Below are 13,074 nucleotides of genomic sequence, written 5' to 3'. Positions count from 1 at the left end.
TCGCCCCGAGCCCCGGGGCCATCCTAGAGCTGAGCCCTGAGCAGCCTGTGCTTTGCCAGCTCAGTGTAAACGTCAGGTGGCTGCGTCGTGCCAGTCTCAGGGTTTGAAGGTTGATTTGATTGTTGCTGAGCCGGGACATGGGGCTACTTTGTTGCACGACACGGTCACCCTGGTGCCGCGGTCAGAAAGGGGCAGCTCTCAGATCGCCTGGAGCGGAGGAGCTTTTTAGAATAAATTCCACTTGGTGTAGTATTTGTGTACGTGACAGTGACTAAGTAGAGCAGGCCTGAGCATTTATTCAGAAATGTTACTACTGCCTCTTTTGTTGTAAGAAAATAGTTTGTATTGCAAAGCATTTTTAGGCTTCATTTTTCGCATTTGCTGCGATTTGCAGGTGTCACCCTTTCTCTCATCAGCATTTAACATGTAGACTCTTGCTTGCAGGTGCACAGAATAAGGTGTTTATTCTGAGGGCTTCCTCTGTTGGTCTCAGCTTTGGTGACTTGTGGTTCTGCTGGGAGAGGACAGGATGGAAAATTGGCTTCACAGAATCAATTAGGTTGGGAAAGACCTCTGAGGTCATCAGGGTCAATCTTTGGCTTATCACCTGTCAACTGGACAGTGGCACTAAATGCCACTCTGGTTGTTTCTTGAACCCTTCTAGGGAATGTGACTCCACCATCTGCCTGGGCAGCCAGGCCCAGTTCCAATGCCTGACCACCCCTTCTGTGAAGAAATTTCTCCTGAACCTCCCCTTAAAGCCTTTTCCTCTCATCCTGTCACTGGCTGCCTGGGAGAAGAGCATCTGGCTCCAACCTCCTTTCAGATGTTGTAGAGAGAAGGTTCCCCCCGAGCCTCCTTTTGTCCAAGCTGAGCCCCCCCAGCTCCCTCAGCTGCTCTTTATCAGACTCATGCTCTGGACCTTTCACCAGCTCCATTGCCTTTCTCTGGACATGTTCCAGCCTCTCAGTGTCTTTCCTAAAGTGAGAGATCCAAAATTGGACACCACCCTCCCTGCCCTGTGTCTTGTGTCTGCTGTCCTGAGACCTCATCTGTGTTAGGATGAGAACAGGCCTGTGAGTAAGCACAGAGAAACAGCAGTCATGGAAGAAGTGGGGAAGAAAGTCCTTGGTGCATAATCCTACTTATGCTCCCAGTGCACGTCAGACAGCCTGCCCTGCCCTGCCCTGCCCTGTGTACCAGCATCATCACATTCAATCAGTTTGTTCTTCCATAACCCCTCTGATGGGATCAGCGAGGCACCATCCAGGCCTTAAGACTTAAATTGTATTTGAGAATAAGTCTAAATTTAAGACAAAGCCTGGCCTATTTTGTAGTAGGGATTATGTGATGTGGTGTCTGCAGTGGTGTGAGAAGTCTTGGCTCAGGAGGTCACTTCTCCTTCAGTCTTCTGGATGTATTAACTCACATACTCAAACCTCCCTGAATTAATTTGGAATCAAAGATCCTGCCTTTTCCATTTTAAATGCAAGTGAAAGGATGTGTTCAGTTAAATGAAATGGTGACATTTACATGGCTGGGTAGTGTTGTCAATCCTCTGTAAAATGTGATAAAAATCAGCATTTTTTCAGAGATGCATTAATGTGGATTGGGATTACACGAGCTCTGGAATTGTGATTGGGATAGCAAGTGCTTACTCCTTTTAAACACACGGGCCTGTAAAACATTTGTCTTGTCTGTCAGAGGGTAAACTGGAAATCCTGACTCAGTTTCATGCGCTGAGATGTATTTTAGAATGGAGGAGGGGAAGAAGTGGAGGAGGAAAGATTACCATAAGCCTGCCTCCTGCAGATTTATTATCCCTTGGTGATCCACAGAGCAGGTGGAAAGCTGCTGTTCCTGCCTAACCCTGAGCTCCCCCGAACACACCTGAGCTGGTGATGTTTGTTACTCCACAGGCTGGCTGGGCTGAATCTTTTCTCTTCATCATTTGGTAACTGAGTCACTCTTCAAAGTGTAACATCCTTGTTACATCCATTTCTATTTTCCTGATACTTGTAGGTCATTTTTCTGGTATAAATATTGTGTTCCAGGATTTTTCTTGTTCTAAATGCCATCTAGAGCAATGTCATCAATTATTATTTTTATTAAACAACTTTTCTAATCAAAGTTCTTTGAAAAACCCCAGCTCTTTAAAATGTATTTTATATTGTAAAATTGTTTTGAGCATCTTTTAGTATCTTTGTAATTATTCCCAGATTAGGAGCTTCCATATAGCATTGTGAATCTACTGGTAGTAGAATTTGTGGAAGGGGATCCACGCTGAGTCCAACTCCTAGAAGCAAACCTGGATGGGAGCCCAACTATAAAACGTTGGAGCTGCGGATTCATTTGACTCACATTTACCATGGTGATTGCAAGTCCGAGTTGTTGAGGATTATTCCAAAACACCACTTCCATTATTTCCGTTCTGTTTTGGATAAAAGACCTTGGGATTTCTCAGAGTTGATGAGCAGATGGGAGGAGTGTCTCCTGCTTTGTTTGCTGTCTGTGTGATGTTACCAGTAGGGCCTGTCCTGGAGCTGTCACATGTGACAGGAATCTGGGACACAGCACAAGAGGTTTGGGATGCACTGCTCCCTCTGGTTGTCCCTCTGGTTAGTGTGACCCCCATGGCCACGCTGTCCTGCTGTCCCACCACCCCCTGACTCCTCCACCCCCAAAACCACCGACCCCTCTGTTACCCCATGGGCACTCTTGGGCTTTGGAGCAGCCTGGGAGGCCTTGGGGCTTCCGGAGCAGAGGGGCTGCCCTGGCCCCAGGAACAGAAAGGGGTGACACGGGCACAGCCCAGCCAGGTGTGTCACAGAGGGCAAACCAAACTCTGCAGGTGCTAAAGCAGCAGGGTAGGGCTGACACTTATCTCTGCTGATATGAGCAAATCAGCCACTGAGAACACAGACTTTTTGAGTAGCAGTTAAGAAAAATGGAATTTGGAAACTCTGCCACCCCTAAACTGCATTTATGGGAAATGCTGTGTTTATAATCTAGAGCTGTGACTCTCCAAGAGCTGTAGTTACTGACAGTGATGATGTGCAGGAGGCTGCCATCACAGCTCTGTGCTAAGAGGTCCTGAGGTAACCACTGGCAGCAAATTCTTTCATGCCTTATTTCTTCATTAACTCTTAAGTGAGGAAGGTGGAAGGTGTGTTTTGAGGCATTATATTTTGTTTCTTTTGAGGTGTTGCATGGTGAATCTTGCTGGCTGTACTTAATCTTACTCTTGAACCCATGAGAGACGAGCTCCTTTTGTTAGCAGAGGACTAGGACAGGCTGATGTCCCCTGGCAGAGTTGTAGTGGTCAGAGAGACTTAGACCAGTGGAAAGGTCAGTGAGCTCTCCAGGAGGTATTCCAAAAATTGTTTCACTGGGATGGCTTTGGTAGAGACTCAGTGCGTTGGCATCTTTTGCTCAGGTGAAGTCCTGGGTTCATTCCCTTTTCTTGTTCCAGCCCCAAACAGATTTGTAGCTCTCCATTTTCATTCCTATATTCTTCATTTTATTCCATCAGGTCTGGAGCAGAAAACAAATTGCAACTTGCAATTCAAGCTACATCATTATTAAAACTAACCCGATTTAAAAATAAGTCCCGTGTTATTATTTTAAATTTTAGCAATCTTTTAATCCTTTAAATAAAAGTAACTTTAAGCATACACAACTAACTTAGTGTTAATTTTTATCACAGCTTTGGTATTTTTTTCAGGTATATGTCACAAGGAAAACATGCAGAAGCAAGAGAACTAATGTATTCAGGGGCTTTACTGTTCTTCAGTCATAACCAGGTAAGTCACTGGTTTTCTGTGTGTGGTTTGGGGGGCAAGGGGTTGTTACTCCCAAGATCATGAGAGATGAATGGTGAGTTCTCAGTGGTAAATGTTTGGGGTAATTGCTTTGTAATCTTTTGGTTTATCTCTTTGTTGAGCCTTTCTCCACAAAGAAGGATTATGCCAAGCTGGAACATGCAGCAGGAGTGTTTGTGAGCATCCAGACAATGCCTGCGTTCTGCTTTCCTGGAGGCTTCTCTTTGATGCCATCAAATTACTATAATTTTTTTATCAGAAAGGCTGAGACTTGATACTGTGCCATAGCTGTAGATGTTGATAAAAGCATTAAACCTGCTGCTGCCAAAATTCTTGTTGATGTTTCTTTTTATGCCCTGATACATTCATCACTGCCAGTGTATGTCTGTTTTGTAGCAAAACAGTGCTGCTGATCTGTCCATGCTGGTTTTGGAGTCTTTGGAGAAGTCGGATGCAAAAGTAGCAGAAGACCTTTTAGGTGAGGTGACCTTTGCTCTTAGTTTAATGGCATTTAGTTGTGCTTTCCCTTCACAGTGACTTGTTAATAGTCTCGAAAGCTGCAATCCTTTTTTGGATGCATTCCCAACATAGCTAAGGGTTACCTTCCCCATAGGAATGGACTGGGGGAAACTTTGTTAGAGAATAAGGGGTTCCTGATGACTTTGTGGGCATGCTTGGAACTATCACAGCTGCCTGTCTTAAAGACAGATCTTAGATATGCATTAGAAGCAGCAGAGCATCTTATTTTTCTTAATGCTAAATATTTTTGAATCTTATTGCTTCTAGAAAACTTGGCTAAATTGTTTAGTTTAATGGATCCAAATTCTCCCGAAAGAGTGGCTTTCGTATCCAGAGCACTAAAATGGTCCAGTGGGGGATCAGGAAAACTTGGACATCCAAAATTACACCAGTTACTAGCTATTACCCTGTGGAAAGGTAAGAAAAATCAACTGGCATTTGTGTGTTTTCCTTTGAAAATGTTGAAAGCAAGATGTTATAAAAGATCTGCTCTGGGAATAATCTAAGGAAGCTGAGATGAAAATGATTGATCGAGTTCTGCTATTATCTGATTTTTGCATTAATGTCTTCTTAATGTTATTAACAGGGAAAGAAATGGGTCTGTAACTCTATATTAGTGCAAAATCCAAAACACAACTGCTGTAAGGCTCTCTAAAAGACAGGTTGATCATTTAGACACTGAGGTAGTTCAGTTGTGTCATTAGAAGGAAAATTGCTGGGGAGCAAAGATGTTCTGTTGGCAAGTTTTTTTGTTTTTAAATCCTGGATAAACATGACAAAGATTGAAATACATCACCTGGCATCCAAAACAGTCTTTGGACTGTAATTAAGTACTTTTTGAGAAGTTGGCCAACAGGATTATTCCAAAATGAATGCTGTTGCCTTTGATTTATGAGCCATTTTATCACTTGGGATGGGATGTAAGAGAAACACAAAATGCTCCAAATAATTATTTTAATTGTGGATGGTAGCCAGTATTTACAGTTTTGTGTTCAAAACATAGCAAAGGTGATTGAGAACAGTTGAATACGTGCCATTTTTTCTGTGGTTTCTCCTGGATAACTGTGCAAGATGATTGTTTATTTTGCATTTTTCAGTAGCTGCCAAGTGATGACAGTGGTTTCATGTAACAACCCTGACCCAATAATGGTCAATGCTGCAGCCTCTCAGCACGCCATAGGCAATTCCCCAGCTGCTCTCCTGGGATTTATGTTAGCCTGATGGCTGCTGCCAGCCAGAAAGGGAGGATTTTTCTTACAGCATTCAGGTTAGAGGCTGCTACAATTAAGATAAGAAACAGTTGCATTCTGAAAGTAAAAGTCCCCATTTTGTAGCTGCCTGCTCACTGTTCTCTTGAAGAGCAAAATGCCTACATTTTCTTAGTCTGTAGCTTTTTGAGTTTCATCAGAAAAGGCTCAGATTTTTAAAACAAATCTCTTAAAAAAAGCTTTCAAATTCAAAAGATTAGCAGCTATCCAGTTTTGTCATTGCAGTGGTTTTGCACAATCCTTTGCTTCAGGTTCTGACAAATCACTGCCATTTCTTACACCATTTTTCCTGTATAACTGCTGTTCTGTTCAGCTTATGGAAATGATTTTAATTTTGATAGCAAGAGTGGGCTAAGCTAAAAATAGGACAGGAAAGAAGGACTCTGAAGGTGCTGTTTGACTTCTTGGTGCACATGGTCTAATATGGAATTTCTTTATTCCTGTCCTAAACACTGATGATAGCACATCAAGTGTCAGCATTCCCGTAGGTAAAATGATATGACCGAAGTTCAAGCCAGCAGTAGCTGTAGTTGAGTAAACTGTATTTAACAGTTGTTCAATAGCAGTTGTTCAAATGTATTTAGGATAAAATTTATTATTATCTCCCTTTATAAATTGTCTGTAACTTACAGACTTTTTACTAGCTGTCTTGTTTACATACAACACCTGTAACTCTTGTTCTTTTACCAGCTAATAAAGTACAAGCCTAATAAATTTCTTTTTCCATTCAGGTACAATGATCTGACTTCTTAAAAGCCTTTTCCTTTTTCTTTTTCTAGAGCAAAACTATAGTGAATCTCGGTATCACTTCTTGCACTCCACAGATGGTGAGGGCTGTGCAAATATGCTGGTGGAATACTCCTCGTCCCGCGGATACCGCAGTGAGGTGGACATGTTTGTAGCTCAGGCAGTACTACAGTAGGTGTTAAACTTCTCTTGAAGCATTTTGCTGAGATGACATTATGTGTGGGACCAATCTAATTTAACCACACAGCCTTTGCAAAAGAAACTGTGAAACTGGCCAGAACAACAACAGGAGAAAACCGTCTGAAAACCGATGTGTTAAATTCATCAGACTGGGGAGAGAAAAAATAAAAATACTAAGGTCAAAACCTGAATTATGTTAATTGCCTGAAGAATGAATGTAATCTCTTTAACTCTGAAAGCACAATTCTTAGCTTTGTTAACACTGCTTTATGTCTAGTTAGGGCTTATCTATATGTTCTTACAGAGACTGGACTCAAGCAGGCCTTATATTAACCTTTAGCTGAGAACTTGCTCTCCCTCAGGTCCTAAGAGACAACTTGTCATGGTCAGCCTGGATAAGGAGCAGCTTGATGGCTCTTGCCTTGACAGAGTTGCTGCTGGCTCTCATTTTTGGCATTTATTTTGTAGGAGGTGGGAATGCAAGCTATTATGTGCTTTTGCAGAGCTCATGTAGAATGAAGGTTGACAAAGCCAATTTTACTGTGCTAATCAGCTGATGGCTTTCTTCAGGCAGGGAAAGCAGCTCATGGAGGAGTCTGAGGAGGAGGTGGAGACAGGACTGTGTGGCAGGGAGTCAGGGAGAGAGTAGGTGTTGGGGGAGAGGGAGGAGGTGAGAGCAAGTTTCTCTTTTGGCAGCAGTGAGCTGTCATGTCAGATTTGTCCTGCTTTATAGCTGGTTGCTATAGATTGCTGTGATTTTGAGAAATTAGCAAATCCTTTATGGAAATCCAGTGTATGCAGGACTCAAACCATTCTGTGGGGAGAAATTCTGTGGAGAAGTTAAGAGATTATTTTTTCAGTGTTTATACAGCACTTCTACCGCATCCTTTACTGGCCTGCATGTCAAGTACTGTGTTAAATCCTCTTATATAGCAGTTTATTCTCTAATGAAATTAATTGCAGTTCCTTGCTAGCAGGGAGGCAAAACAGCCCCAAGCCCTTGCACATGTGAGGGTGCAGAATTAGGGGCCAGCCTGCCATCAAAAATGAGATGGCTTGTGGCAGCCTTCCTAGTGCTTGCTGACAGCATTTGTCCCAGATAAAGCCTGTTAGGCCAATGGGACTTGCAGAGATTGCCAGTTAAATTAACTGAACCTGAACAAGGATTTGATCTGTTTGGGGGATCAATCTGTTGGGGACAAATGGCTTGGGAGCTCGAAGTACAGCTTTATTATGAGACTTTTAGGCATGTGTGTTAAGCTGTTAGTGGTCCTGATGCCACATTATGTTGAGGTGGAATAGAATGAGAGTCAACAAATACTGACAGATACATACTAAAGGGAGATGTGTTGGGGATGAATGGGTCTTTAATTCAGTTTTCACTGAATTTCAAGACTTGCTCAACATAGTAAACTCTGGACCAGTAGATGTAATATCACGTTAATGTGAATTACAGGGTAGCCAGTCTTTCCACATTTTGATTAAATTGGTGCTCTCTTTCAGTAACCATCCTGTACAATCTGCTTAGATCCTGGTTAAACTCATTCTATTAATATTTAATGTCTGTTTTCCCTCCCAACCTGCCTATTCCACAGTGTGTTCTAGTAGTGATTTTCCCCTTCCTCAGCTGATGGCCAAACCGTCCCCAAGATGTACATCTCTACCAGTTGTGTTTTGCCATCAGTTCAAGCCTGAAATGGCCTCTATGCACAAGTGAAGTAGATTTTGGCTTCCCTTTTTCTGTGGTGAAAGCATTTCTCTGCCCTTTGTTTTTAACTTGCCCCGTTCTCTTTCCTTTTTCAGATTTCTCTGCTTAAAAAATAAGACCAGCGCATCAGTTGTTTTTACGACATACACACAGAAACATCCTTCAATAGAGAAGGGTCCACCCTTTGTGCAACCACTGCTAAACTTCATCTGGTTTCTGTTGTTGGCAGTTGATGGGTACAGTCTGATTTCTGTCGTGTTGTTCTTGGTTTCCTTTTCAGTTTTTAACTGAGATTACATTTTTGGTTGTTTCCTTTCTAGAGGAAAACTAACAGTATTTACAGTATTGTGTGAACAGTATCAACCTTCGCTGAAAAGAGACCCCATGTATAATGAGGTGAGTCACTCAGAAACAGGATTTAACTCTGTGAATTAGTGAAATCATGGCTGATTGTCTCCAGCTTTGTGACTTGTAGATAGGAGCTGGTGCTTTACCTTGTGTAGGTGGTTTCTGCCCATAGTATTTCCACCTGTAAATGAAGTAATTGACTTTTTTTTGGTCTTGTATCCCTACAGTACCTAGATAGAATAGGACAGCTTTTCTTCGGAGTTCCACCCAAGCAGACCTCGTCCTACGGGGGATTGCTAGGTAAGCTCTGCTTGTAGGTACCTCCAGACTTTGTTCAGTGACCTGGATAAAACATCTGTGTTGGAAACAGATAATTTATTCTAAGGAATTTATAATTCTTTTCATAGCCTGTAGGAACAGCCCCTGCTGTAGAATACAAGATTAATGGGTTGCATGTGGAATTAGTGTGGAATTAGTTTGGTGGAGCTTGTGGACTTTTCATCACTGAGAAGGGGAGAAGCACTAAAAAGACTCTTATGGTTAAGTTTTGACATTATGGTACAGCTTCCTAATGTAAAGAAGCATCTCACTGGTGTTAAAGCTTAATTTCCTCAGAGTTCAGTGTGATTTTTCTTAAATTAAGTATGGGGCTTTGGTAGGAATATAATCAGTGCTGATACAACATGAATGTGCCCAAAGAGAAAGTTCTGAAATTAATACTGTCCTTCTACAAGGACTGAAAGGGAATAGAGAAATTCAGCCCTCATTTCCTGGCTCTTGAGCAAAATGTGAATAAAATTGAATGTTTTCCCTGAGAACTAAGCTGCTTTGTTTGTAAACTGACTTGAAGCTTTACCTACAGTCAGTTCACTGATATCCAAAGTTTGATGAAAAACATGGACATCATGTTTTTACCATCTGTAATTTGCTTTTCAGCAATTCAGGCACCTTTAAATTGATGCCTGTGAGTTTCAGACAATTTTTTTTACAGCGTGGTGCAGACTGTGGCTGCTTTTTGAGAGTTTCACTGCTGGAGGTGTGTTTTTCCTCTTTTGGTTAGGGCTTTTTCCCTCTGAGGGTGCAACTGTAGCACATAAATATGTGACTTTGGGTTTTTCCAGTGTATTCTTGGAGAAGGAACAATATCAGTATTACAGCTAAGAGTGTACAGCTTCCCAAACCAATATTCTTAATGGAAACCAGTGTGGGATTACTGATGTCTTGCTGAGACTCTTTTGCTTCAAAACTCTTGGGGTTTTTTTGTTACAGATATCTGTATCATAGCAGGATGGAAGATCAGTTAAAAGGTCTTGAGATGAGAATGTAAAATTAATGATTTTGACTGTCCTGTATTTTATTGTAGGTAATCTTTTAAACAGTCTGATGGGAACTGGGGAAGATGATGACACAGAAGATGGTCAGGAAGACAGCAGTCCTATCGAGCTCGACTGAATGTTGTTGTCACTGGGTGCCGTGTAAATCTGATGGTTCGATGACTCCAAAGACACTTTTGGAATTTGAATCCTGCAGTTGTTTCTTGGCTCCTAAAAGGGCTCCTCTGGTCTTTTAGAAATGGTTGCTGAAATGTTTATACTGTCGGTCTATATTATTTATGTAAAAAAAAAAAAGAAAGAAACCAACAAAAAGTAGCCGAACGAACCAATGGGAGCGGTTGTTAGTGGGGTTCCGATCCAGCGGCTGGGGACTGGTTAAACATAGCCTGTGGTTTCTGATGCAGTATTCCCTTTTGCACAGTCATTCAATAAAGCATAACCATGGGGCTTGTCCTTCACGGCCTACCCAATACCGTCTCTGTTCTGAGAAAGCCTCCTTGCCCTCTGCCCTCTTCCAAGGAAGATCTCCAAAAGCAGGGGGAGCAATTGAATAATTGATTTGCGAGGCTGGTGCCAAAAGTACTGCGAGACGAGCCAAGCAGCATAATTTGAGATGCACATCCAAGAGACATTGATACAAGAACTTGCTTCCACTGCCACGTGTAATGTGCACACCCTTCATACTGCCTGCCCCTCTCCCCAAGGCCAGGCTCTGGCTGAGCCCACACGTGTGTTTAGCCGATACTTCCTGAAAAGCACAAGGTTGAATTGCTCTTGAGTAAAAGCCCATCAGTGGAACGCAGGTAATTGGCTTCCAGGTGGATCTCTCTTGCCTAGGTATAAAAATTTGGCATCTAAAATACCTCCTGTGGCTCGTGGCTCTACTCCTTTGGAAGAGATCTTGCCAGTGTAAGTTCCCAGCTGTACGTGCAGGCGGCGGCGTTGCTGTGAGCGGAGCGGTTTGCCGTGGGCAGGGTATGTGTTTGAACTGGGCTGCATGGCAAGAAAAGGGATACTGCAGAGCTCCTGGTTCTTTATGATATATTTATTTTTCTTGGGTGATTGATTCATTTAACACTTTCTGTTAAGAAAAGAATAAATCAATAAATAATGGAGTAACTTCACCCCCAGCAGTAGGCATAGCCATTCTCCATCTCCTCTGTAATGCAGCACAGTCTGGTACAGGGAACAGCTGAAAGGGTGGGGAAACGCTTTATTTTTTCACGATGAAAATAAAAAGGCTTAGATTAATAAACAGCAATCATGCATGGGGGAGGGATTAATACAAATTTATTGACTGTATGGAAAAAAAAAAAGGCATTGACAGGAAGACTTTGTGTTAATTGTGAAGTCTCAAATAAACACTTTATACCAGGATGTGCGATACTGCTGCTTTCTAAGAATTTCCCAAGCAGAGCTTTACTTTCCTTGCTATTTTTTTCACTCTGCATTTGACTGTGGGTCATTCAGCCCTCAGTGCTGCAGCTTCACCTCTGTGCACTAAAGGCAGAATTGTAGTGGAATATTGGAATGGCTGGAGCAGATGGGGATTGCTTTGCTGGGCAGCAAGTTAAGAGCTCCCTACCCAAGATGGTGCTGTAGACATTTAATAAATGATCTGGGACAGCAGCAGAGGTTTAGAACCACATCATTTCAGTGCCTTTGGCTGCCAGGAAGGTGCCTCTCAGGCAGTGTAAAGTGTCCACAGGTGTCCAGCACATCCCTTCTTGTGTCCTGTATGTATGACCCAGTGTGAGGTTGTCGGCTTCAGCTGTCTGCAGCCTCCAGCAGCCCCCAGTGTGAGCCCTGCATTTGCCCTGATCCCAAAACCCCAGCCCTGACAGGAGGGCAGTGCTCCAGTGCTGTGGACATACAAAATGTATATTCAAAATGTATATTCAATAATTACAGCAGTATATATGTGTGTGTGTGTATAAAATATTTACCCAGGAATTTAAAATACATGTATATGCACACACATATAAACAGCCTTTTGTATAGCTCATGATTATATAATTGTATGGCATATAATTTCTAATATTCTTAAATTATTCTTAATTATACATGCACACAAAACAATTTTTACAGCTACCTATAAACACAAACAAGGAGCCCAGTCTGTCCTCTCCCTGCTTCTGCCGTGCCTGGGTTGGTAAGTAGGTGTGAGTGACAGTGTGTGTGTAACATATAAATACTTTTAATAGAAATTAAATATATAATTATAGTTATGCTTACACATGTGCATGCAGATATATGTATGTTTATATGCAATATATTCACCTTAAATTTATAAATATGCTTATAAATTATATGTCTATAAAGCATGCACATGTGTATATAATATATAATCACATATTTTATAAAACCAAGTATAGAAATGTCTCTATACATATACAGGAGTATGAAATACATTTAGCTCATGTATTTGTAAATTGAGTCTGTCTGAGTGCTACATCTATACATGAACGTGTGCATATGAACAGCTCATACACACACACACATTTCATGTATTACACTCTATCCCCTGTGCAGTTTATAGCTGGCTGTGAAGAGCCAGCAATCCCTTCCCAAAGCTGCTTTCTCTAAGAACCAGCTCTCCTTTGTGTATGTGTGTGCACACATAAAGTACTGGAGAGAAAATACACAGAACATGCACTGTATAAAACACACATATACACAAATAATATATAAAACAATACACACTGTGCCAGGGTGGGGCAGAGGGTTTTGTGGGTGTCCCACACGCCCAGGGCTCTGCCAGCACCTCCTCGATTCCATTTGCTGCTTTTCAACCCCACCTCCCTCCCCTGCCCCAGCACCACACGGCCACGGCTCTGACATAATAATAATTTATTGGTTCGAATGACATTTAGTACCACAGTTGTCTTACCAGTGACAGAACGAATGCACACAGCCGATGAGATGCTCTCAGATACACAACCAACCTAAGAAACACGTCGGACAGGTCCATGGCCGGGGCTGCGCCTGCAGGGCACGCCAGAATCTCATTTTTGGGTAAAAATCCAGCACCTGGTGTGCAGGTCCCAGCCCGCCTGCCCTGACTGCAGGAATTACAGTGCTCAACACCGCGCTGAGACATCACTTCAAGCAGCTTTTTTTTTTTTGCCTTTTTTTTTTTCTTTTTTTTT

General features: G+C 42.2%; 1 protein-coding gene across 1 annotated transcript; it reads left to right on the top strand.

Moving 5' to 3' along the window:
* The first annotated feature begins 3,687 nt into the window (after positions 1-3,687).
* Positions 3,688-11,302, top strand: GET4 (golgi to ER traffic protein 4). Its single transcript, XM_008633487.2, has 8 exons — positions 3,688-3,803; positions 4,218-4,299; positions 4,608-4,757; positions 6,388-6,526; positions 8,339-8,479; positions 8,564-8,639; positions 8,819-8,891; positions 9,955-11,302. Exons 1-8 carry the CDS (start codon positions 3,729-3,731, stop codon positions 10,041-10,043), a joined length of 825 nt encoding a protein of 274 aa, XP_008631709.1. The 5' UTR covers positions 3,688-3,728; the 3' UTR covers positions 10,044-11,302.
* Positions 11,303-13,074: the final 1,772 nt, after the last annotated feature.

This window comes from Corvus brachyrhynchos, unplaced genomic scaffold (genome assembly GCF_000691975.1).
Source record: "Corvus brachyrhynchos isolate BGI_N302 unplaced genomic scaffold, ASM69197v1 scaffold5, whole genome shotgun sequence".
NCBI classification, from domain to species: Eukaryota; Metazoa; Chordata; class Aves; order Passeriformes; family Corvidae; genus Corvus; species Corvus brachyrhynchos.
This window is presented reverse-complemented; position numbering and strand designations above follow the sequence as displayed.